This window comes from Carassius auratus, chromosome 41 (assembly GCF_003368295.1).
Source record: "Carassius auratus strain Wakin chromosome 41, ASM336829v1, whole genome shotgun sequence".
Classification (NCBI taxonomy): domain Eukaryota; kingdom Metazoa; phylum Chordata; class Actinopteri; order Cypriniformes; family Cyprinidae; genus Carassius; species Carassius auratus.
Window position 1 is genome coordinate 17,550,078 of NC_039283.1, and position 27,030 is coordinate 17,577,107.

General features: G+C 39.1%; 1 protein-coding gene and 1 pseudogene across 1 annotated transcript; one reads left to right on the top strand and one right to left on the bottom strand.

Moving 5' to 3' along the window:
* Window positions 1-1,795: 1,795 nt before the first annotated feature.
* LOC113059116 (GTP-binding protein 10-like) lies at window positions 1,796-8,365 on the top strand. The gene is made up of 10 exons (XM_026227384.1): window positions 1,796-1,965; window positions 2,430-2,623; window positions 3,363-3,454; window positions 3,644-3,788; window positions 4,070-4,143; window positions 4,315-4,367; window positions 4,652-4,759; window positions 4,842-4,919; window positions 5,771-5,894; window positions 6,415-8,365. The coding sequence occupies exons 1-10, from the start codon at window positions 1,933-1,935 to the stop codon at window positions 6,654-6,656; spliced, it is 1,143 nt and encodes a 380-aa protein (XP_026083169.1). The 5' UTR covers window positions 1,796-1,932; the 3' UTR covers window positions 6,657-8,365.
* A 27-nt stretch (window positions 8,366-8,392) lies between these two features.
* Window positions 8,393-26,376, bottom strand: LOC113059115 (meprin A subunit beta-like; annotated as a pseudogene).
* Window positions 26,377-27,030: the final 654 nt, after the last annotated feature.

Here is a 27,030-nt window from a genome sequence, read left to right on the forward strand (position 1 = left end):
TATCACTTTCACTGTCATCTTCTCAGGTGTTATCCCTACTTTTTCAACACTCATTTAAAAAACAAAAATGTACATAACATTTTTTTGTTCGAAAGGTAAAAAGCACTGGTGATAAGTTGTGTCTGATCTGTATATAAATTTTCTTCATATTTCATATTTGAATCAGATTTATTTAAATTAATTGGTTAAACTTGTTCACAAAACCAGGGGTGAAGCTGGAGCTCATTGTGCTGAACCAGAGATTTCACTTGCAAAATTTTGTGAGCTGCGATATGACATTACATTTAATATTGTTCCTGAGACATCCAGACACAAAGAACAAAGATCCTATGTTGTATAATTCTATTGACGTGTTCACAAATTACTATTATTAAAGCGCAGTCAATTAAATTTACATATGCCACGACAATGGTTAGAGAGTCGTAATCGCAATCGAAAGGTTGTGGTATCACTTAAAAAGTGGGTATCACGTAGTACACCACTGTAACGTTAGTTATTCATCATTTCAAAGTCTGTGCTTTTATTAAAGCTTCATTTCTTGATAGATAGGTAATCCATTTTTACCTCTTTCCTCCTGTGTCTCATGGTTCCCTTGCTTCGCGCGCACTGAAAAAGTTTTCCAAACAAATCAGTCTCTTGCATACTGTCTATATATACATGGTAGACTATGTTGACTAATTGGGCAGCTGGTATACTTGATTGGATGCAGATTTGCAGTTGTGTTGCCCTAGGTGTGGTATGTAAATTTTACTCTATATATCCAAAGGAATAAATTGTTTGTCCTCTGAAATTATTAGGCTTAATTATTACACTGCTCACACAGCGCATAATAAATTAGGTGGACAATTTTCACCTTTACCAATATTTTTTTCTACTCTGTAAAATGCAACAGAAATTACATTTCTAAGGTGTGAGACATTTTGCAAATGCACAAGTATAGACAAAACATTCTTAAATATATTAATATAAATAAATATAAATATATAAGCACACAGTCCACATACCTCTCCCAAAACCCCTGTGCCAACTCCATAAACATGTCCTAATGTTTGGATTGATTAGACCCGCTCATGTATGTCATGAAGTCCCAGAGCCCAGCAACTGTATCTGCAACACGCAGTTTACGCGGATTTATTATTGCCAGTGACGATGCGTCCCCGCATTCAAGATTTATCTCGCCCAGCTGACCGGGAGCCTTGCCGCCCTCTGTGCCCTCGGTATTCAGCATCTCGAGACTGGGTATGGTGTACGAGGATGCGGTGGCGAGCATCAGCACACACACTAGTAGGCGCCACCACTGGCCGTCAGTGAATCCCTTTAAACGTCCCATTGGAACCTTGGAAACATTGAAATCTTTCATGACTTTTTTTTATATAGAATTAACTATGTCCGTCTTCAGCGTTTACATTTGCATAGCTACTAACCCGAAACAAAATCCCTGCGAGCCCATGTGTTTCAATCGTCATGCTGTTGATTGTAGCCCATTCCACTAGTAAAAACCACCTGACGTGAAGAACATAACTGGATTACAATTTGAGGAACGCAAGTACTTAGAGTTTATGATTAGCATACTGTTATTTATTTATTCGTTTATTTTTGACAGCTAGACAACCCCATAATTGTATAACTTAATATAGTAGTAATATAAGAAATAAATGTAACTTTTTTTTAATGTAGAAACTTTAGTAAATATTATCGGGCGAAATCTGAAAAAATCGGATCACAAATCTGCTGAAGGAGGCGGAAACATGCTTAATGGACAGCACTTTAAGCCAATCACAGCACACATTGGCATGTTTCCGGAAGCACACACGTGTTAGTCTTTCACTTCAGTCCTAAACAATGCAGAGAAAATAACGTTGTAACAAAACAAAAAAAACACAGGTTTTGTGACACTTTGATACAATCTCTGCCTTGCGGAGTTATTTCGGGATGGTCTGGACAAGCAGAGTTTGTTTCCGGAAGGTTGGTAACGTTGACCAGTTTATCGAATGACATTTTAAATAGTTAACGTTAGCAGTAACCCGCCCTTCACATGCTCCGTAGTTTCTGTGTGTCATTAACAGATCGTGTAGCAGATGTTTATGTAACTAATTCCTGTTACAAACTCGATGCTTCACTCTAAGCACTTTTATCAATAATAATAGCTTAGAAGAAATACCTCACGTGTCTGTCATCTTTTCCCCAGAGGCTATAACGTTAGTGAATGTGCAGGTTCGGGAAATGTAAAAATTATTTTTACCATATTAATAGACACATATTTATGCAAATAGTGGAACAATGGCTCAGCAGACTTTTGCCAAAAAGTTTGGACTGACGACATTTTAATTTGCCTTTATTTGACTTAGTTTCCATGCCTTCAGAGGTGAAATACGAACTGTTTCTCGAACATAATGTCCTACTAACTTTATCTGTGTCTTTTATTTCAGTATGGCAACTTTGTGGATAATATTCGGCTTTATGTGAGGGGTGGGAGTGGAGGAATGGGTCTGCCCCGTTTAGGGGGACTTGGGGGAGATGGTGGAGACGTTTGGGTGGTGGCCAAAAAAGACATTACACTGAAGCAAATCAAGGACAAGCACCCTAACAAACGATTCACTGCAGGTGTTGGTTCAAACAGCAGGTAAATCTAACAGATGTGTTGTAGGTTATTCTTTTGTCAGGAGAATCTGATGTGAGGAGCTCGGTCTTCTTCTGATATTGTGAAAGCTTATTTGCCCCATGCAGAGGATATGATGCATTCTCAAATTTTAAAAGTTGCCATTAAATTTTAATGGAGATTTAGCATGTCCAAGCTACTTTTTTTTCTATATAACAAAACTGCACAGCAATCCCAAATGTCAAGTTCCAGAAAGCAGTCTATAAGACTCATGAACTGTTTTCCAAGTGTTTAAAAGTAATAAAAGTGGGGTTTATTGTTTTTTTTTTGAGAAGCAGATTGCAATGTAAGAACATCATTCAATATTATTCACTGAACCTCTTGACTTCCACCTATTCAAATTATAATAAGATGGAATAATTACATTGTTTACATGCTGAACATGGCAGAAGTAGAAGATTCTGTGAACAACTTCTTTGGTTTGCATTTGTTTCACATCAGGTTTAAATGTGCAGACGTGTGTATGATTTGAGAGAATGTGCTCTAAGTCAAGTGTGAGGAAAGTGAAATGCTTGTTTTTTCACTTCTTCTCACATAAAACTGTTTAATGAATTTTAAAACCAGAAAAGCACATAATAAGTCATTTACTTTTTTTGTAAATGAGGACAGATTCACTTTTTGGTGAACTAGATGAACAAAAATCACAAATAATTGCTCTGCTATACAATACAATGTGAAAATGTATTTATTTATTTTTTGTCAGTATTCATGCTCTGAGAGGGGCTAAAGGAGAGGACAGTCAGGTCTGTGCACCTGTTGGGATCAGTGTTACAACGGACAATGGGAGAATCTTAGGTAATTCCATTTAAATCCCTCTATAACATCTAGGTCATCACATCCCTCATATCACTTCATTATTTTATTTGACATGCTTATTAGACATACTTTGCACTTATATCAAATGCCATTGTATGTTGTTTCTTCCATTTCATACTGCATTCTGTATGTCTTACCTAATGAGAATAAAACATTTTTTCTCATTAGGAGAGTTAAACTGTGAAGGAGACAAACTTTTGGTGGCCAAAGGGGGTCACGGCGGCTCTCTTCACTCTGGGTTCTTACCCAGTAAAGGTCAAACCAGACAGATACGGCTTGACCTTAAACTCATTGCAGATCTAGGACTTGTAGGGTGAGTGTCTAAACAGAATTTGGACTGGAAAAGTATTGCTATAAAAAAAAGGTGTAAAATTACAAAGTAAATGACATAAAGAGCAAAACATGATCTAGGAATAATAACCAAAATAATGCATAAAACAAAAATACATAATGAACCAACTATATTTGTTACATAAAAACTTTTAATATTATTGTTTTGCAATAGTAAAGTTGCTCAGTGTCATAATTGTGACCCCTCTCGTTTAATTGTTTTTTCGTTCCACTAATATGTATTTCATTTTTTTTTTTTGACAGGTTTCCCAATGCAGGCAAATCCTCTTTGCTGACTGCCCTGTCGCATGCTAAACCAAGGATTGCCAGCTACCCCTGTGAGAACTGATAATCAGTTACAAATATTAGTTAAACCTATGTAGTGATATATATATATATATATATCATATGCATGAATGTGTGTATGTGTGTGTATAAAACTGCCACTTTATTGCCACTTTTGCAATAATCCCTTTCCCTTGTTATTTTCCTTTATTGTACTTCTGCAGTTACAACTTTAAGACCTGAAATTGGAAAAGTTATGTATGATGATCACAAGCAGGTAGGATGACAAGCTCTCCTAAATGTGATGGAATGATAGCACTTAGCACTATACTGGATGCTTCTTAACAAGCATGGTTTTGACCTTAGAAAAAAATTCATAGTGTGAATTAAACCAAAAATTGCAATATACAGTTATATACAATAATACAGTATGTACAGACATACAATAGTCTGTACATATTTATTGAACAGAGCTTCAGCAAATATTATTTGATATTACATAATAAACACTTTGTCAGACTGATGCCAGAGTGAGTTACAGAAGTTTGTTTCTCTCTGGAGGTTTCAGTAGCAGACTTACCAGGACTCATTGAAGGTGCTCACGTAAATAAAGGGATGGGACACAAGTTTCTCAAGCATGTGGAGAGAACCAAGCAGCTCTTGTTTGTGGTACTGAGTTTTGTCTGTTACCTGAACTTGAATGTCAGTGGCTGTGTAATAGTAATAGTAATCCCATGTTTTGGTGTTTCAGGTCGACATCTGTGGGTTTCAGCTAGCTAGTAACACCCCTTTAAGGTCTGCATTTGAAACCGTGATGCTTTTAAACAAGGTAATAATATACACTACTGCTTCTGCAAGGATGCATTAATTGATCAAAGGATCAAATATTAAGAAATGTTTCTTGAGCACAGCACCAAATCAGCATGTTAGATTGATTTCTGAAGAATTGTAATTATCAGAAGGATCATGTCAGAAGGATCATGATTTAAGGGGAAGTTGTGGCCTAATGGTTAGAGGGTTGGACTCCCAATCGAAGGGTTGTAGGTTCTAGTCTCAGGCCGGACGGAATTGTGGGTGGGGGGAGTGCATGTACAGTTCTCTCTCCACCTTCAATACCACAACTTAGGTGCCCTTGAGCAAGGCATCGAACCCCCAACTGCTCCACGGGCGCCGCAGCATAAATGGCTGCCCACTGCTCCGGGTGTGTGCTCACAGTGTGTGTGTGTGTGTTCACTGCTCTGTGTGTGTTTCGGATGGGTTAAATGCATAGCACAAATTCTGAGTATGGGTCACCATACTTGGCTGAATGTCACTTCACTTCACTTCACTTCATGTGACTATAAAGACAGGAGTACTTAAATTTCAGCTTCACCATCGCACGGAAGAAACTCCAATTTTAAATTGAATAAGAAAAGTTATTTTTAATTGTAAAATATTTTACAATATGTGTGATTTTGCTGTATTTTTATCACATAAATTAGGAAGCATAAAAAAAATAAAAAAAACTTTTGAATGGTAATGTGCATATAAATACCTAAAACAACCACACACATACACAAACAAGCACACACACACACATATATACATATATATATATATATATAACTCTTTTCTGAATGAAATGCTTCTGCATATACGATTGTGCTGCATGAAGTGCTCTTTATTTTCTCTGTTATTAAGGAACTGGAGTTGTATAAAGAGGAACTTTTAGGAAAGCCAGCGATCCTGGTCATAAATAAGATGGACCTCCCAGAGGCGCAGGGCCTTCTCCGAGAACTGGAAGCTCACTTAGAGAACCAGGAAGGTAGGTTTTTTAGAAGCAAATGGGCAATTTACGGGCTATTTATTATATAGGCCGTTCAAGCATATTAGTCACAAATTACTAAATTAATTTTTGTGTTATTTTAAGGATAAAGTGGGTGCTTTACAGAAATTGTATATCACAACAGCATAGGTTTTATCAGTTAGTGGTTGTATTATTGTTTCATTTAACATTCAATAGGGGTTAACTGCAACAAACTTCCGTATTCTGTAAAACAGGTCACATTGCTATCATTTCAGATCTTTTGTTTGTACTTATATTATGTACTTGTTTTACTCAAGATGCTTTCAAAGCAGATACCATAAATGGTCAAAACCAGTGTCCATCACATATGCAGATTGATATCAGTTCAGATATTTGAACTCTCGAATTTCTGCCACAAGTCAGTTTTGCTGAACTGCAGGCCTTATGTGATTTCATTGCATTGAGCTTGATGGCTGTGTACAATAAACACCGTTTTTCTCAGTTGATAACTCTTTTAAGTGATGCTTTGCTTTCCTAGAATCAAGCCATCGCTTTGCTGAGGATGTCATCCCTAAAAGCCTAATGTGTTTCACGCATGTCGTCCCAGTCTCTGCCACAACTGGCCTTGGTCTGCCCTTGCTCAAGTCTCTCATCCGGCAATCACTTGAGGAACAGAACGTCACAGAAACTGAGGGTCAGCGCAGTGAGAGGCTACTTAAGTTGGGAAGGGAGATTCCCACTTCATCTATACCTAGCCGGGGGTTTCCTCAGCCGACCTGAGATCCCACATACAGGTTCGGTTATGGCAGCCCATAAATGATCCTCAGGGATACTGTTTAACATTTGCGGATATGTGAAATATGTAAGTATATGAAGTTAAAGAGCATTCAACAGAACACAAACAGCACATTTCACTTAAATCGGTCTATATTGTACAGAGTAGGATCTGTGCCTTATATGTGTTTAAATGTTGCATACTGACACCAAAATGCTGACCTTTGTGTCTGGGTAAGCTTTCATGTAATGCATTCCTTTGAAGTTGGTTTTAGCTGCTCTCCCAGTCTGATCATGCTGGTCTGGTTTGCTGGTTTTAAAGGCGTTTTGGGAACTTGTCAGTTTGTCTACCAGCTATTCCATCTGAACAGGCTGGGAGCCAAGATTAAATACTGGTCAATGCAAAAAAAATATACATTTTTATACATTTTACCCAACAAAGTAAGATGGCTAAAAATGCTCTCTGTGAAAATTATTATATTCTATACTTAATTCTATAAAAAGTGACAACCTGGAGTTTTAGCCATTGCTTGTTCTTATTCAGTTAACCTCTCTGTTTTTCAAGGTCTTCACCATTTTTTTTTTATTTGTGTAACAGAATCAGAGCTCTACAGCCAACTGATTTTTCATGCTGTTGTTTGTAATGTAGGTGTTTTATGCCTTCATGAACTGTTTAATGCTAGATTACTCTGCACCAGAGTAAAACCAGGTAATCATAAATGTTTTTGTCCTTTTGTCCACTTGCAGACCCGTGTCAGCTCCACCATACGCCACTAGATGGCACTAAAATCTTGCAGGTGGTTTGCAGGCCAAACAAGGGCATATAGGCTACTTTTCATGGTAAACTCAGACAGTGGACTTATTCAAAGGTTGCAGGTGCTTTGATCTTTGTCAAATTTGTATGCATTGTTAGATCATTTCAACACTCGGGAATCGACAAGAACATAGATTTAGTTAGAAGACATGTTTTGTTTGGTATCCAAAACCAGTTAACACCCCAAACCAGTTAGAACTGCATTTTATCCAGTTAATAATTTAAGTATTATTTGTTGTCTTGTATCATCCAAGAAGTTGGAGGAGGAAGGGTTGAGAGAAAGCAGGGAGATGAAGTGATCTGAATGAGCAGGTTTTATTGAATAATCTTAGTTCCGTCTTTTTCAGTGCTCAGCTGGACTTCATCTGACCACAACAAATTCAACATGTGTTGAATTAATGCTATAGAAAATTACCGCTTCACAGCATCATCATGTGATGTTAAATAGAATGGAAATGGTTTCACAAAGACAACTATCACTTGATACCACATAATCGTAAGATTAATCTGCAATTGCAAGCATTACAAGAGCACAGATAATAAAAATAAATATCAACAGATGGTTAAATGATATGATAAATGATTATCAATTGGAAAAAAAAAACGGTTTAGTATCTGTATGTAAATATACAGTATGGATTCTCTCATTAAGGTTCACACAGATTGCTAGAATTTAATTCCTTTCAGCATTTTCTCCACATTCAAACTCATTTAAACATTTGAATAATATAGTCATATTAGGTTATTACTTGCAAAATTGGTTTGTGATTCATACAAGACATTCACATAATTATTTTGGGCACATTTAACATTTTGTATAGCAATTTACAACCAATAATGTTTATTCATTGACTGCAATATTTCAACCATACCTAACAATAAAGTTTATCATGGAAATCAATAGACAAATGTGTATTTTTTTTTTTTTTTTTTTTTTTGCTTAATTAAAGATAACCATAGATGTATTCTGTAGCATCTCATTAAATTCAAATAAAGGTTTAACAGTATAATATACCAGAAGGCTGAAGACAGATGCAGTTGCTTTTAAATTGAATTCATGTAGTCAGACAAAATCTCAGGATTAATTTACCAGCAAACGGAAGCAAACCACCAATATAATCAGAGAGGAAGTACTGGAAGTGGAAAATATGCCCAGACAATCACTAAAACAAGAGAAATATACATATTAGTACAATGTCAGCTGCACTGGAAAATATCAATTTCATCTCATATATTTTGATGCTGTATGGTTTGAAATATAAAGTTCTATTGTACCATTATAAAACAGCTAGTTGTGGTCCTGGCTTCTGATTAGTCAGCACCAATAGCTGATTGTTATTTACTAGATTATTACTAAAATTAATGGCAAAATGAATGTTTGGAAATGTAAACTGATATTTTCTACTGACACACTACAGCAAAAGATATAAGTAATTGGCATAAACCTTTTTTGGGGTGAAAATACTAATGTGCCTAAGACTTTTGCACAGTACTATACTTCACAAATGACATTGTTCCTACTTTATAAAGAATGTCCATACAGTCATTCACAGCACTGATTAAAGACAGACAGTGACAGACAGCACTCATTTTAACTATATATCAGAGTGAATGACAGAGATATAGTTAAAACATTATATGTGATTTTATATTAAACAATGACACAGATTATGAAATACATTTATTAGCCTTAGAGTAAGGGAACCTTGGGAAATGAAAGCATCTGAGGAGCGTGTGAAAGCTATGGATTTAGTTGAAATATTTTTAATGTTATCCGTAGTTTTTTGTGGCTCTTTTTTTATAGTATCGGTTCAGGCACCGTTTAGGCACCAGTACCGTTTTAAAAGTTTCGATATGGCACCGGTATCTCATACCTGCAAACTAGTCGCTTTTCAGCGAAAATCGCCGTTTTTAATGGGAAAATGTCATCCACGTGAATCGTGTAGATCCGAAGAGTTTTTTTTTGACGGAGGAGGGGGGTCTTCTGCGGTCTTCTTCACAAACATCTTTGGTGTTACAGCATGCGAGTCATTTGGTCAATCACAGTCAAGATAACAGCAGCGTCATCTTTGAAAATCCCCTGGCTGCAGCTTTTCCCGCGGATGAATTCGCGCCTATTCACGCCTACTTCTAGAACCTACTGCACGAGAGTGATTTGGCCAATCATAGTCAAGATAGCGGCAGCTTTTCCGCGGATGAATTCACACTTTGGACACTGACATTAGTTTTGAGGTAAGTGCTGTTATCTGCCAACAATATAATTGTTTTCTCTAACGTTGTTGTTAGTTAACATGTTTAACATTAACGTTATAATGGAAGTGTCGCCTAGTCAGTAGTAAGATCAGCAAATTGTGTTGTTAGCTTACAATGTTAGTTCAATGTCACTTTGAAGGATTTTGGCAAGGCTAAGTTATCTCCTCCACTGCATTACTGTTAATTTCGTTTACGAGTACTTTTCGTCATTATTTTCATCAACGACATTTTACACCTTTATAATGACAGCATTTGTTTAACCGTTTTGGTCACATGTGAAAAATATTTTTTTCCCCCGGTGGGGGGGGGGGGGGGGGTGGTGTACTGAAAATGTCACCTTTTTCAGTCCTTCTGAGTTTGCAGGTATGTATCTAAAAAGCCCAATCGATACCCAACCCTAGTACTGATACTGGTCACTTCCTGGTGCACCTCTTGGAAGAAAGGAATTAGATGGTGGTACTGGCAATCAGCACGAGCAGCCTCCAGTAACCAATCGTCCAGCCTCGAGCGTTCAGGGCAGGGTGGAGGATTCCACTCAAGCCCAATGCTCTCAGCTGACCAGATAAGCATGGCCGTCAGCTCGGGATCAGACTCTGCAATGCTGGCATTCCCAGGGGAGGCAACATAGCCGAATTCTCACCTCCCGACTCAAGCCCCCTTGTGATGTGGCAGTCGACATTTTGTCATACTCGGGAGCTCAGAATGAGACGTTGGGAATCTGGTGAGAAGGTCCAGCAAACTCACCCGGAAACTAAACTGGCTGCAGCATTTGTGTTGGGGAGGTGGCCCAAGGAGGCTGGCTCGTCAGGGAAGACCACACAGTAACCCTCAGATCACCCTGTCCACCAGCCAAAGTAGGCCTCTTATGAGAAGAGGACCTAGATTGGGGTATGGCCAAGGGGACTCTATACCTTTTAAGGTAATCAAGTCTCCATCTTTATGCCTAGATGGTCATGTCCCCGCAATGAGAACATGAGTCATCCATGAACGCAGTCCCAGCATGCTGAAAGCCCAGACACATGACACAGCGATCGTGGCCATCACGAGGAGCCATATATCGACCGCACTGACATCTTTTCACTGCTCCTTATATATATCCACAGAGTGGGAAGGAGCTCACAATGCAAATTCCACAGACCAAGGCACACAGTGTACCATTTACTTGTTTTATTACCACTCAAAGGGGATTGGGCTCTTTTGGACGAGACTCCATTAGTCAGTCTCTTTCAGATATAACGTCGTAAGTGACTGACTGAAAGGGAACCCTGATGTCACTACAACTATAAGCTCCACCAGGCCTGGTTATATTTCATTTTCCCCGTTTCAGTCCATCTTGGACACAGCTGCTTCAACACAGCTTTCAAAATATACTTGACCATGGATGAGAGGGGATGGACGAGTTTGACACGTGCACAATATCACTAAGTGGATACTTTTGTCTCAACTTTCATCTTATGTCTAGGTGGACACAATAATTGGGATGTATGTTGATCGAGTTCAGACTGTTGTAAAACCTATGGCAAAAGTGCACTTTGAGCTTATAGGGTTAGTTGCCCCAGAATGAAAATTCATCCATCTTCTACTCACGCTTGAAGTATCAGATGTGACTTTCCTCTTTCAGAATATTCCAAAGTTATATAAAAAATTGTCCTTGCTCTTCCAAGCCTTTCGATTGGGGATAAATGGGTGTTTGTTGTCCACATCTGTAATAAAACGTCCCTCACATGGTTCCGTGGGGTGAATAAAGTCCCCCATAGTGAATCCATGCATTTTTGTAAGGTAAATATCTAGATTACAAACGTAATAAACACTTTCTTTCTCAATTCTGCTGACTGTGGGAAACCGGAAGATGTGCAGGTGGATGTTATATTCATAATTTGACGAGCGCATAGAGAGAACTAAACAAAACGCTGGTCACAAATTAGAAGTACAAACGAGGATTTGTAAATCCTTTGCTAAAGTAAGCAAACTTCCTATATTTCACAGAGGCGCCCGGACAATATTTCATATAATTCTAATTGGATTATTCAGAAAGAAGAAAGTTACATACACCTAGGATTCTTCGAGGGTGAGTAGAAGATGGACAAATTTTCATTCTAGGGTGAACTAACCCTTTTACTTCAGCGATTCTATAATCTCCACTCTAACTTTCAGTTTGAGACTGCTGTCACGTGTGGCACTGTGGGTCTGCAGCTTATTATCCAGTGTAAATGGTGTTAACAGTAGTTAAAACAATATTCACCTTGTAGCACATGGTCGCCGCTTGACAGATGCATCAAAGGAAGTCTTGAAGTTCTTCACAGTCACTTTAGGGCAGGGTAGAGTGTTGTTCTTACGGAGCACTGAGATATCTGCAACAAGGTATTCTGGATTTGAAAACAACAGTTCTCTAAAAATGTTTTATAAAATCGCTTTCAGAAGGTACTTCACAAAACCTACCTTGCATGGTAAAGAGAAGGATGATGTCACCACCCTTGATAAACTCTCTTTTAGGGAGATCTTCTTTCATTATGGCATATTGATATCCCCAAAAAATACCAACATATACAGTCTCATTGCCAATGACAACTCGAGTTCCATTATTTCGAGGACTGTCCCAGTCATTTCTGCCATCTGTTACAACAAAATATGCTTTTAGACCCTTCAAAGCTACATAAAATAATAACCTTGATTGTCAGTTAACTAAAACGAAGCATTTAACATGATATGAGAGAAAAATTATCAGATTCTCACAGGAAGAAACTAAAGCAGGGTCAGTTGTGAAGCTTTCTCAGAGGACATGCGCTTCTGTATGTGTGGATTCTGGTCAAGCACCTGGAAGGTTATTTGTCTCCAATAACAAGGCCACTGCAACTGTTCATCATATGCACCGGATACCAGACCAACATATATTGAAAGGTAATTCTGATACACTTTTAAGAGAGCCTGAAAACGATAACCTTCACTGGAGTAATACAATGGACTGTACATCCTATTACCAGACACACTGTTTTTCAAAACCTTCTCAAAGTCTCTTATCTGCCATGTGTGGGGACACTCGGTCTCTGAAATATTGATATCATCCAGTGAAAACCCTCCATTGGAGTTTCCAGCTCCTTTACGGGCTTCAAATACAACCTGGAAAGTTTTATTTGCATTCAGTGGCACATGATGAAGCTTCCAGTAATTCCCAGGGGGTTCTGCAAGAAATGAAACTGTCAGTAATATTAAATATTTGAGGGGCATCTTAAAGAGGTCATATGATGCAATTTCATATTTCCCTTTCTTTTTGGAATGTTAGCGGCTGTTTGTGAATAGATAAGGTCCCTAAAGTGGCAAAGACTAAACTCTCAAACCTACATAGATATCCTTTATAAAAATTAAGACTCATCAAGCCCCCCTAAAACAGCTGGTGTAAACAGGCCCCCATATCTGTCATGATGTGGGAAGTTTGCATAACGCTGCCCAAATGTTAATGCAAAGAAAGAAGAAATAACTTTGTTTGGCCTTCCATAGGAGGACACAACTAGAAATCAGTGGTTAAGTGTATTTACAAAACTGCTCCAGAACAGTTCAACCCAAATAATCAGATTTGTGGAGCACATTTTATGGAAGACTCTTTCCTGATCCAGGGAGAGAAAACTACAATGTCGGCTGTTCTGAGTCACAGTCTGTAAGTATGCTTGTAAAGGATTTGCCACTGATGATTCAAAAGCGAGTTTTGAGCAGTGTAGAGTAGCACTTGTTGTTTGTCATTTCTTCAATCACAAATGCAGACATGGTTTTTATGTTTACGCGGCACGATGCTAAGCAACACATTATAAGTCATTATAATCCATAATTATGTCACCACTGGATGCAACAAATGGCTTGTTTGTAATGGATTTTGTTGGTTTTGTCTTGTATCACTGGGACAAAGTGTCACACTATGGTGAGGGGCGTAACATTTCAGTCACTTGTGTCATTCAGTCAATCACTACACACTGGATAGCTGGCCAATCACAGCCCACCTTGCTTTTCAGACTGATGAGCTTTGTAAAAATCGATGCGTTACAGAAAGGTGGGGCATAGAGGAGAAACAACAATGTATAGTATGTGGAAAATAGACATGTGCCGGTATTTGGTAATGCAATATATAACGGTAATGAATATGCACAATATTGTTATCGTAGGCACTTCTAAATACCGTAAATAATTATATATTAAAAATTATTCAGAATTTGCAATGCATTTTACGAATAATTTCCCCATCAACTGGACAAAATGCATTAACACCACTGTAGGCTGCTTTAAGGATGTGTGGCTTCGATGTAAACAAACAGTCATGAGAAGCATATGAGGGAACATCTGAGAGATGAGCTGAATGAAAGCACATTTACTCTCTGACAGCAGATGGCGCTAAACTGCAGAAAATGCAGCCCTTACCCTGGAAACCCCATAAATAAAGCAGCTGCCTACTTTCTAAAACATGTTAAAATAGATTTTAACAACCATTCAGATTTATGGATTTGCTATGGTTTTTATCACAGCCCCAATACTTAAATATTTAGAATTAATAGGCTATTTATATTCAAACTTTATTAACATTTTAATCTGGAATCTGGACTACAACATGTCCTAGATATTGTTTGAACGTTTTTCGATTCTTTATTGTTCATTCACACTTTACATTAGGGCTTCATTAGTTAACATTAGTTAATTCATTAGTTACATAAACTGCCAATGAAAAATTCTTCTGAACATTCATTAATCTTTGGTATTCCAATATTTAAAACAACACGTTAAAATCGAAAGTTGCAAATGTGTTAATGAGCTAACATGAACTAAGACTTCAGAATAACTTCTGTAGCAAATGTAGCTATTTCTTATTGTGAATGTTAATGCATTAACTAAGGTTAACTTTGAGATCTTATTGTAAAGTGATGCCTATTGGTCTTTATAGTTCTTATGCACTTTAATCTATGTAAAACTTCTAACTTTATATATTTTTCTGTATTGCTTTATTGTATTTAAATGATCAGTTATTTTTGTTATAAGAAAAAAAGTTATTAAACCTGATGTACTGTATTATGACCACTTTTTTTAAACTGAATTTCAATACTGTGATAATACCGTGATTAAAGCAAGAGCAATTAATTGCAACATGAACATTTGATCATGTCCCTAGTGGAAAATAATGTTTTTTGAACCTTTAACAGCATAAACATGTTTCATTACACCAAATACACAAAATAATGTTCTTTTTAGCAACATCATATCACCCCTTTAAATGCAGGGTTATATACTTTGTAATGTGTAAAAAAAATAAAAAAAATAAAAACAGACCTATGATCTGATCCATAAGTCTGAGAGTTCCTATGCTGTCTGCTTCATTCTGGTATTCTCGGATCCAGATGTTGAGCTGGTCAGACACATTACCACTGTGATAGTAGTAGAACTGCAGGCACTGGACTTTGCAGTCTCTTTTAGGGGTCATTTTCTTGCTCTCCGTTCTGGCTGCATCCCCCTCATTTCTACCTTTAGTGCTGAAGTGCATGAAGAATGACACACCTGCAGACATTATCTCAGGTGATAAGTTTACAGATGTGTGAAAAAGCACACACTGTGAAAACATTATTATTATTTTTATTCACAGACTATTTGTAGACTGACTGTAACAGATCTCACCATTTTGTTCTTTGCCCAAGTTTGTGTGGTCAGTCACATTGATCCCACTCACTGACTTTACTGTCTGCCAGCCATAATCAGCAGCAGAACAGACGCTCATCTGACACAGAGATTCATCATCAAAACTACAGTGATCAAGGAAAGAGATGGATGAATCTGTAATGCAAACAAACATGTTTGAGGCAAAATCAGACCCTGAAAGTCAGTGTCACGGTTTTACGCTGCCTGAAGGAATACGGAGTCGAGGATAAACAGAATAAGGCTTTTAATATATCCAACACAGGGGATATCCAACATGGAGCACAGAGGTAGACACACGTAAGTAGCAAGTGATGAATGAAGACCCGACAAAACAGAACTGAAAGGACAAGGCTTAAGTACAAAGGATAATTGGGGAAACACAGGTGGATGGAATCATTAAATTAACAGGGACATGGAACACATGAGGAAGATAGTAGACACACCTGGGAACTAATCACGGAAGACAGAAACTGGGTCACTGGGGCAAAAACATTAAATGAGTCCAGGTGTGTGACAGTACTCCCCCCTCCCGGTAGGTGCGTCCTCGCACCGTAGAAACAACAGAGGGAGGCGTGGGTGGGAACTTGGGAGGAGGTTCCGGTGGAGGACGGACTCCCAGGAGGGGGCCAGCAGACAGGGACCACAGAAGGAGGAGCCAGGGAGGAGACGACGGAGGGAGGAGCCAGGGAGGAGACAGGAGCAGGAGGAGCCAGATGGTCCACCAGAGACCAGCCAGGACGGAGATCCAAGGTGGAGTCGACGGCGGGAGGAGCCATGGTGAAGGAAGGGTCGACGACACCAGGGGGCCGACAGGCGGAGACTGCACCGGTGGGTGAGGAGCCCGAGATGGAGCAGCACAGCCGCAGAGCCAGGGGGACGTCGAGGTTCCGGAGGGCCTAGGTGGAGCAGAAGGCTCAGGCGACCAAGGCGGAGGCAGGGTCCTGGCAGACCGATGTGGAGCCGGAGCGACCGAGGATGGAGGTGGAACCGGAGGGAAGGAGGAGCCTGACAGAGCCGGAGGGATGGAGTGACGAGGTGGAACCAGAGGAGTGGAGTCCCGAGGCGGCGGATGGTCGACGACTGACCAAGGTGGAGCCGGAGGGACGAGGGAGCCCGGTGGAGCAGGTGGGATGACAGGCCACGGTGGAGACGAGGGAGCTAAGAGCCAAGGCGGAGCCGCTGGGTCGAAGGACCGAGGAGGAGTCCAGGGCTCGGAGGCTGGAGGCGGAGACAGGGCCTTAACACGCCAAGGCGGAGCTGGAGACTGGCAGTCCAGCGGCGAACCACCGCGCCCCGATGGCGCGGACTGAGGGTGAGCTGCGGGACTGACTGGCACCAGCAGGGATGGCGAGGAACTGGCTGGTCTAGGAGGAGGAGAGAGGAGAAGGATGGGAGGAAGGACAGGAGGATCAGGACTGGACGGAACCAGCGAAAGAGGAGTAGAGGGACCAGCAGGTTTGAGAGGAGGCGGGAGAGGGAGGCTGGGAGGGAATACAGGAGACACAGAAGATTCAGAGCTGGGCGGAACCAGCGGAGACACAGAAGATTCAGAGCTGGGCGGAACCAGCGGAGACACAGAAGATTCAGAGCTGGGCGGAACCAGCGGAGAAACAGAAAACTCAGGGCTGGGCGGAACCAGCGGAGAAACAGAAGATTCAGAGCTGGGCGGAGCCAGCGGAGATACAGGAAACTCAGGGCTGGGCGTAACCAGCGGAGAAACAGAAAACTCAGGGCTGGGCGTAACCAGCGGAGAAACAGAAAACTCAGGGCTGGGCGTAACCAGCGGAGAAACAGAAAACTCAGGCTGGGCGTAACCAGCGGAGAAACAGAAAACTCAGGGCTGGGCGGAACCAGCGGAGAAACAGAAAACTCAGGGCTGGGCGGAACCAGCGGAAATGGAGCAGAGGAAATGACTGGAGGAGGTAGGAGTGGGAGACTGAGAGGGTATACAGGGGAATCAGGGCTGGACGGAACCAGCGGGGAAACAGGAATATTAGGGATTACCTCCGTAGACCAGTCCATCAGATCCAGAACTTGTTCCATATGACTTTCAGAGACTGTATACAGCTCACCCTCAGTCGCAGGAGTGTGGGCAGGGCTTTCCTCCACGCCCTCGATCTCCACGAGGACTCCCACGATGCACGGTGTTGCCGGCTCACACACCTGGTCAGTCGTGCTCTCGAGATCCTGTTCCCTGACAGTGGATGGCTCGGGCTCTGCGGCTGCGGTGGGCTCTGGCTCCGTGCGGCGTGATGGTGGCTGGCTGGTCTTTGGGTCGGGAATGGGGCTGGCGAGGTCCTCTATGGGGCAGACGGTGAGAGGTGACCCATTTCTCGCCAGAGTCCACTCCACGTATGCGGCGAAATCCTCTCGAGGACCATCTTCGGACGACAACGCTCTGCATTTGGAGTTCAGGCTGGTGTTGTAGAAGGTGCAGAGCGCGCCGTCCGGGTAGCTGGTGGCATTAGCTAATAAGGAAAACCATCTGGTGTGGTCCTCGAGAGAGCGTTCTTCCTGCTTCAGCAGAAGGATGAGGAATTCGGGACGATAGAGGGGATCCATAGAAACACTAAGAAAAGAAAAGACTTTGAAAACACAAAAACAAAACGGAGGGAAGAACACGCAGTTTTCTATTTTCTCTTATTAGGTCGGGTCTTCTGTCACGGTTTTACGCTGCCTGAAGGAATACGGAGTCGAGGATAAACAGAATAAGGCTTTTAATATATCCAACACAGGGGATATCCAACATGGAGCACAGAGGTAGACACACGTAAGTAGCAAGTGATGAATGAAGACCCGACAAAACAGAACTGAAAGGACAAGGCTTAAGTACAAAGGATAATTGGGGAAACACAGGTGGATGGAATCATTAAATTAACAGGGACATGGAACACATGAGGAAGATAGTAGACACACCTGGGAACTAATCACGGAAGACAGAAACTGGGTCACTGGGGCAAAAACATTAAATGAGTCCAGGTGTGTGACAGTCAGTAGGTCATTATCACACAATAAACTGACAGGGTGATTGGGCTCTGACATAAAAAACGAAAGTTTTTTTTTTTTTTTTACATGGCAGTTCATTACAATTGTTATCGGTCTTTCTTGCAACAGACACAAGTCCTACTGATATATTCAACAATCAAACCAAAAGCCCACAGTTACAGTATATTTCACATAATATACATTAAAAAAATAAAATAAATTTGGAAAATACTCACTGCATTTATAGAGTTTGTTGAGTTCAATCACATCATATTCACTCATGTCCAGGCGTTGACCAATCACATCTTGGAACTCAGGACGCTTGGTAATGATTGTGTATCCATTACCGTTGCTGAAGGTATTTTTATCCAAATGCATTACAGAGAAGTAGTCATATGGTGTATCCTGTGTGGTGGTCAGATTCTCACTGAATTTACTGAAACTGTTTTCATACCCTAAAAATAAATAAACTGACTGAATTATCGATGTAGTTGTTCATAAGGAATGGCTAATTTACTTTTAGTTAAATGGACAGTTCAGCATCAGGGCTAGTAAATACATCAAATGACCTGTAATGATGTTTGTGAAGTTGATGGTCACATAATCATCTCTGTCATATCTTGACTGCTCATGAAAAAATCCCAGTGCATGGAGAAACTCATGCTCAACATAGGCTTTTGATCCACAACCAATTCCAATGGAAAGAGTCTGAGCTCCTGCAAATCTGTGACCAACATATGACCAACACCTGAAAAACAAGAGAACACATTCATATAACACATATCACTACCTAACACTACTTATTAAAATAAATAGTCTACATGATAAAACAAAATATCACAAAAACTATGAATTAACACAAATAAAATAATTATGTTAGAAACCACAAAAAATTTCCGAAAAAAAATATTTACCTCGTGAGACGTGGGCTGCGATTTATCTTCATAATTATCCATTTCTCAATTGTGCACAATAAATCAGTCTGTTTCATCATTACTTTCACAACATATTTTATTATTTTACACAGTTAACTAATACATGACTAATTTTAATATCTGTTTTATCTGATAATTAATGCAAAAGAATAACAACATGCGCTGCTCATAGATAGATGATTTATGCTGCAGATCTTCCACAAAACAAATAAACATTGATAAAAACACACATGAAACAGCAATCTTTTAATTAATGCAAATACCATAATTACATTACGTTTAATTGTGCATTAAAAAATTATGTTATCAAATAAAGTTAATAAAACATGCTTTATCAGAAATATTTGTGCGTCTCGTTTGACAGTCAGAAACCTTGATCTTACATAACAGTCAGATCAAAACCAGCTCTTCTAAAATGAAAAGTATTGCATATTTGACTGGTTTGTGTTTGAAAGAAGAAATCCCTGTGGACTGATTAACCTGACGTCGACGCTGATCCGCTTAATCAACAGAAGAATGAAGCAAATGTCCGCATTGTATCTTGATGAATTTCCACACATAGGTACGCAAAAACATAGGGAGGGTGTTTTCCCATGTCTATACCACTTATCCTCTTTTAAATGTCAAAGAAGTCCACGTGTCATCAGAGGGATATCACAAACTGCTTTGTTTTGAACTCTCTCACAACAGACACGGAAGAGACGACAATGCTGAATAAAGTCGTAGTTTTTGCTATTTTTAGACCAAAATGTATTTTTGATGCTTCAAAAAATTCCAACTGACATTCTGATGTCACATGGACTACTCTGATGATGTTTTTCTTACCTTTCTGGACATGGACAGTAGACCGTACACACAGTTTCAATGGAGGGACTGAGAGCTCTCGGACTAAATCTAAAATATCTTAAACTGTGTTCCAAACATAAACGGAGGTCTTATGGGTTTGGAACAACACGAGGCATAATGACATAATTTTGCTATTTGGGTGAACTATCCCTTTAACATAGATTTAACGTTTAGATTTAAATTAAGATTTAGATTTTACCTTTAATTACTTTATTTTAATATAGTCATACAGAATTTTTTTTTAAATCTTGCTCAAATGTATTTGTTTTGTAGTTAAATCTGACCAAATTGGACCAGTTTTTCTTACACATTTTACTTTACAAACGGCGCCCCATAGTATTGATTCAGTATCGATTAATAAAAGTCACGTGGCAACACTAACAAGTTTATGAGCTTCTGAATTTTACTTTCTGCACAGCGCGATCTCAGATAGACACACAGAGAGTGGTGTGTGTGTGCGCATACACGCACATCCACTAAAGAAGTGCATAAACGGTGATTAAACTAACCTTTTTAATGCATTGGCCTTGTCACACATGCACATATGGCACACTGGGTATCTGTTATTTATTTATTTTTAAAAAGTAAAAAAAAAACTATTTATATTTGCATCCAATTGTTTTTTAATATAAAATTACAAAATGTTTAAGTACCATTTAAATATAGAGTACATTAAAACTTGCTGAGGGGTGGGGGGGTCTGTGTTGGCACAGTGGTTAACCAGAAAAACAAAAAATGGCACGTCATGCCGAAAAGGTTGCTGACCCCTGGACTAGCATATCACTAACTTTTTGTTAACATGATTAGGAAGTGACTAACGTGTTGAGCATGTTGCCAGCATGACTTGCAAGTGACTAGTATGTCATTAGCATGATTATTCAGTTACTAGCATGTTGCTAGCATGTTTCCCAGCATGATTATCAAGTGACTAGCATGTTGCTAGGATGTTTAATAAGTGACTATCATGTTGCTAGCATGACTAGCAAAACACTAGAATGTTCCTAGTATGATTAACAAGTAGGGCTGGGTATCGATTCAGATGTTCCAGATCGATATTACTTTGATTCACAAGCTCTCAAATCATTTAGATTTCGATTCCGATTTTTGATTATGATTCTCGATTCGATTTTCTATACTTGATTCTCGATTCAACTCAATGAATATAAATATATTACAAATACTATATTTGTTAAAAAAATTAAGAGCCACAACCTGTATATTAAACTCTTATTTTAGGTACACTTGGATACATTAAAACAGAACCCATCTCTAATTATTAATGCATTCAATTATGTTAAATATAATATAATTTTGATGCAAGATTAAAAATGTATGCTGAAAAAAGTCAGAACAGTCGCATTCCTTGAACAAACAGGATCAAGATATTTCATTTTTAAGATAAAATACACTAAAAAATGCTGGTTGTTTTTTTTCAACCCAAATGTTGGGTTGAGACCACTGTTTTAACCCCAGTTTGGGCTGAAAATTGGTCTCGATTTTAACCCAGCGGGGCTGGGTTGGGAACGCGGACGTGAAGGAGAGCACGCACGCACGTCACGTGAAGATTGTACGTCTCCAGTGCGAGCAGCCGCCATTTTCTCAGCGAGAAAGAAGCGAGAAGCGAGTGAAAGACATCATGGTAAGTAATGTCTTTCACTCACACAAAGATTCAGAATATAAAGTTTATCGTTTATTGTTTAGCCAGAAAGGTGGAAGGTTTTATGAAAGGCGTAAGCAAAGGATCTTGACATTATATAAAAAAACTTATTTATATAAGATTTTACATAATTTGCACTTTTTGAGGTGTTAATAGACGGTTATGGTTACGGTTATGCTTATGTAAAATTGAATATACATTAGTCTCCTAAAGGAAACGGCATTGTTTAGTAAAGACTAGCATAATTATTTTGAGGCTGTTGAAGTGGTAATTGTTAAAAGTATATTTTGCATGTAATATTTCAGACTTGTTGAGCTTGTGTCTTCATTGTCCCCACACGAGAGTTAAAAACACAGAAGCTGTTTGTGGAATCACAGACTATGTGAGGATGAGGCAGTGTTCTCAGCTTCTTCTGAAGAGAGGGACATACGGTTTAAGATGAGTTAACTTCAGAATTCTATCAAGTTATCTTTATTTTTACTAAGACTAAAGTAATATTTGTTTTTGTAAATGATGAAATCCAGAGACAAGATAACTACATTCTTTTGAGACTGATGTGAGTAATTTGTTTTTAGAAAATTAATGTTTCTGTTGTGTCCTGCCTGTTTATTTCACATTTTGATGCAACAACAGTGTGATCGCAATGTTCATATTTTATTGAAACCATTGATGTCCCATTTTTCTTTGCAGAACTCAAACTAACTGGAGTTAGCTGGTGTGAGAAGGAGGTGGTTTCCTCAGCTTCTTCAGAAGACAGGGAAAGAGTAAAAATAATGTTTGTTTTTTGTTTATTAGATGTTAAAAGCCAGAGACATGGGAGAGCATCATTCTTTTGAGATTTATGTAAGTTATTTTTAGAAAATAAAATCTGTTGTCTCCTGTCTGTTTACTTCACATTTTGATGCAACAACAGTGTGATTACGTGCTCATCTTCATTAAAAACCATTGATGTCTTGTGTTTTTCATTGCAAAGCTTAAATGAACTTTGGAGTTGTCATGTCTGTTTTGGAGAGTCATCATTCTTGGTCTTCCTTTCTTAAAGGAATAGTTCACACAAAAAAAATCATTTACTTGCCATCATGTCATTCCAAACCTTAAGACTTATGTCTGTCTTTACAACACAAATGAATATATTTTTTAATTTTCTCCTAATTTTGTTAAATCCATTTGTAGTCTAGATAATCAGTATTTTCAAGCCTCATAAATACACAGTTATTGTGAGAAGTAATCCATTCCGATATTTATATAATGAATAAATCTTAAATTATATGATAGCAAACATGTATGTTCAAATCAATAATACTGGTCTCCCAGACCAGGAATGGAGGACAAAAATTTAAGAGAATATAAAAAATATTTATTTGTTATCCAAAAATTAGCAGAGTTTTGGTGTGGGTCTGGAACAACATGTGGAGAGTAAATTATGACCATTTAAATTTTTGGTAAATTAACCCTTTGAAGAGCAGCCCTCCACGTACATGAACATTTGTGAGGTATGTGAATGTCATGTCTGTTTTAATGTTTCAGTAAAGAAGTAGCTTTCTGAGAGCAATATATTTATTTAAACAATATTACATGCCCTCTCACTAGTGCTGCCATTTGCCACGTTTCCACTGGCGGGGCTGAGCTCACAAACGCTGCCTTATCAAGTATTACATGCTAAATGAAATCGACATTTTCTAAATACAGTAGTTTTCCTTCTGAAATACAGTGATAAAAAACACCCGCTTCGGTTCTTGAAACCCTGCAATGTAGTAATTTTAAACCATAAAAAAACAACCCAGCAGGCTGGTTGGGTTAAATAACCCAGCGTTGGGTTCGTCCCTTTTTGACCCAGCACTGGGTTGCCCAAATTTTCCAAATTGGGTTGATTTTCAACCCAGCAATTTTTAGTGTAATCATAAAAAAAAAAAAAAAAAAAACATTCGTGGCCCTTGAGAATCGATTTTGAATCGACCACATTTTAAAAAACGATTAATTGAAAAATCCATTTTTTTGTACACAACCTTATTAACAAGTGACTATTATGTCATTAGCATGATTAGCAAGTGACTAGTAGAGCTGTAGTCAAGACCAGCTTTGTCGAGTCCAAGTCCAGGACTAGTCGAAACCGAGTCAAGACCGAGTCCAAAGAGGTTAAAACCAAGTCAAAACTGAGTCCAAATGAGAGAAAAAAGGATCCCCTTCAAGACCACATAGTTAACTACTGATAATGTATGTTATAGTGAGAGACAGCTCCTATCTAAGAAAAATAATTTTACATTATTAATTTGCAATGATCAAAAAGCATGTTCAAAGTAACAGCTAGATCCTGGAGGGCCAATGTCCTGAAAAAGTTTAGCTCCCAATGGCCTTAACACATCCCGAAGTTTCTAGTGTGTCTAGTAAAAGCTTGATTAGCTGGTTCAAGTGTGTATAATTAGGGTTGGAGCTAAACTCTAAAGGACACTGGCCCTCTTGAACTGAGTTTGGAGCTGTAGGGTCAAATTATTTTTATGTACTTTATTTACATTTTATTTACTTTAGAATACTGCTGTTGCTGACATTATGTCTGTGGTCAAAAATTAAAATGACTAATGCCTTGGCACAGTGCACACACACGCAAAGCTCGGAATATGCGTTTAATACGTTTAGATATCATTATCATACTGTACTAGGGCTTGCATAGACTAGTCGGTGCTGTCGGAAACAACCGATTACTCCAGCATGCATTAACCATAATGCATACAAAAGTGTTTGCAAGTACAATTGAATTTTAGGATAATAATATTGCGTGGAGCTGTTACTTTCTTTGACCTTATCTATGTTGCATGTAAAAATAAAATATGTAGAGAACAGGTATGGTTTTTGAGAGACTGAGATGAATGTGGCTGTTTGATTGGTGAGCGTGCTGTGCTCCATTCATTCGTTCAATATCGTAGCCTACCCAGCCGGAACATGACCGACCTTCAACGTTGAAATATGGTTGAAATAAGGTCAGTTGTGGTTTCAACATTGGAAGAACATGACCGACCTTCAACGTTGAAATATGGTTGAAATAAGGTCAGTTGTGGTTTCAACATTGGAAAAACACATTTACAATAGCATGAACCATGAGTAGTTGAATAACTCAAGTATTTTTAATATATAAAATCAACTAGAAATCGGTAGTCTTGCAACCCCTATACTGTAGAACATTAATTAGTATTTCATTATTGTAAATGGTAAGTTTAAGGCTACCTAGGTGTAAATGAAACACTTTTAACATTTTTTAATGAATTTATCAGCAGAGCTACTGCAAGGGATGTTTTGTGCTGGAAATCCACCTATTTTTTGTTGAAACTTCTCCATCTTCATGGAGAGCAGGTCATGGTTGCCTAGCCACAGCAGACGCCACTGGAGCGCGAGCATAGAGTGCAGGCTACAGAGTGCTTTGGAAAAAAGGAGAAAGTGGCGCACCTAGCGTTTTCCACACGGTTTCAGTCGCGACATGCAAATGTGGTTTTGTTTTGAAGGAGAAGTTTTTCATTTTTTTTTTTTTTTTTTTTTGCTGGACTCAGTCGAGACCAACGAGAAGATTTGGCGAGACCAATGGCCAAGTCCGAGACAAGTCCGAGTGCAAACGCAACGAGTCTGAGACAAGTCCGAGGCGATAAAAACCGGACCGGACTCGAGTAATACAGCCCTAGTGACTAGCATGTTGCTAGGATGTTTACAGCATGATAAGAACGTGACTAGCATGTCGCTAGCATTTTTCCAACATGATTAGCCAGTGACTAGCATGTTCCTAGCATGATTAGCAAGTGACTAGCATGTTGAAAGTCTTATTGAAAGTCTTTAGGTGGCTTTGATAGTCTGGTTTATGAAAACAGGAAGACGGATCAGTTAGAAAATATATAGCAACTCGACTCAGACCAGTCTGAAAGTTTGGTGGCTCTAGGGTTAGGGTTAGGAGATACATTTTAGAATTTAGTCTCAAAAGAAGAAGAAGAATGTACGTCATAGTCAACTTTATCTTCCCCAAGGAGGAAATTTGTTTCACAGTCATCAACAAAATAATTTTAATCTATTAGTCCAACATAAAGACAGACACTTTTATAAAGATTGTATTATGCAAAAAAAAAAAATAAAATCTCTATATATGTATATGTCAGTCTATATTTGGATTACAAACCATACTGTACCCATCAAGACTCTCCACAGAGATGTAAGAAATGTCTTCTGCTGTTCTGGCCTTAAAGTCAATACATGATTTCAGTCTGAATTGCTCAAGGGCTCTCAAAATGACTCCTTTATAGTTCAAACCTACAAACATGGAAGATGTGAAAGTTAATTTAAATGCTATTTAAAACTTGACATGACATGAAAATCCAAGTTTTCTTACTGAGATTCACACTCATTTCAAAGGGGACAGGAATATTCCACTTGAACTGATTCCCAAGAATGGCGCTCCTTTGATTAGGCTTGAAAGCATATTGTTTTAAGTATCCTGGAGGACTATACATGCTGATTTCTGAATTATCCAATACTTTAATTATAGAATGTCTTGGAACAGAACTCACCACCATGATGTCTCCTTCTCGGAGATTTAAACCTAACAGCACAAGATAGTTCAGTACACAGTGAATATGCTTGAATAAAACAGGAGAAAAAACGTCTTGGTTACGTATGTAACCCTCGTTCCCTGAAGAGAGGAACGGAGACATTACGAATGGGATCTCGCCCGAGAGCCCAATCACCTTCGAGTGGTACAAAATGAGCCAATGGTACACAAAGTACCTTGGTCTGCGGAATTTGCATCGCGAGCTTCGCCCCGCAGAGCGGGTATATAAGGAGCAACGCGAGCTACTCGCATTCAAGTCTTCGCTGAGGAGCCGTGCCAGTGACCCGGCCGTTCAGCGGAACAGCGATGTGGCAAGGGGACCTAACGTCTCTGTTCCCTCCTTCAGGGAACGAGGGTTACATACGTAACCAAGACGTTCCCTTTCAGTCGGTCACGTTCAACGTTACGAATGGGGTCCCTTACAAAACGCCACATGCTGTCTTCCAGCGACCCGTGTGAGTGATAGCACCCTGTCGTGAGAGCCAGCACGAGTGAGGGCCTATAGCTCGCACAGAATACACTGGGTAGCATATTCCAGCTGGACATATGCTAGCAGGCTGCCTGCCTGTGGGAGGACTTACAGAAAGCAGGTATCTACCAAGGTGGTAATACATAAGAACTCTGAGGTACCCAGCCAGCAG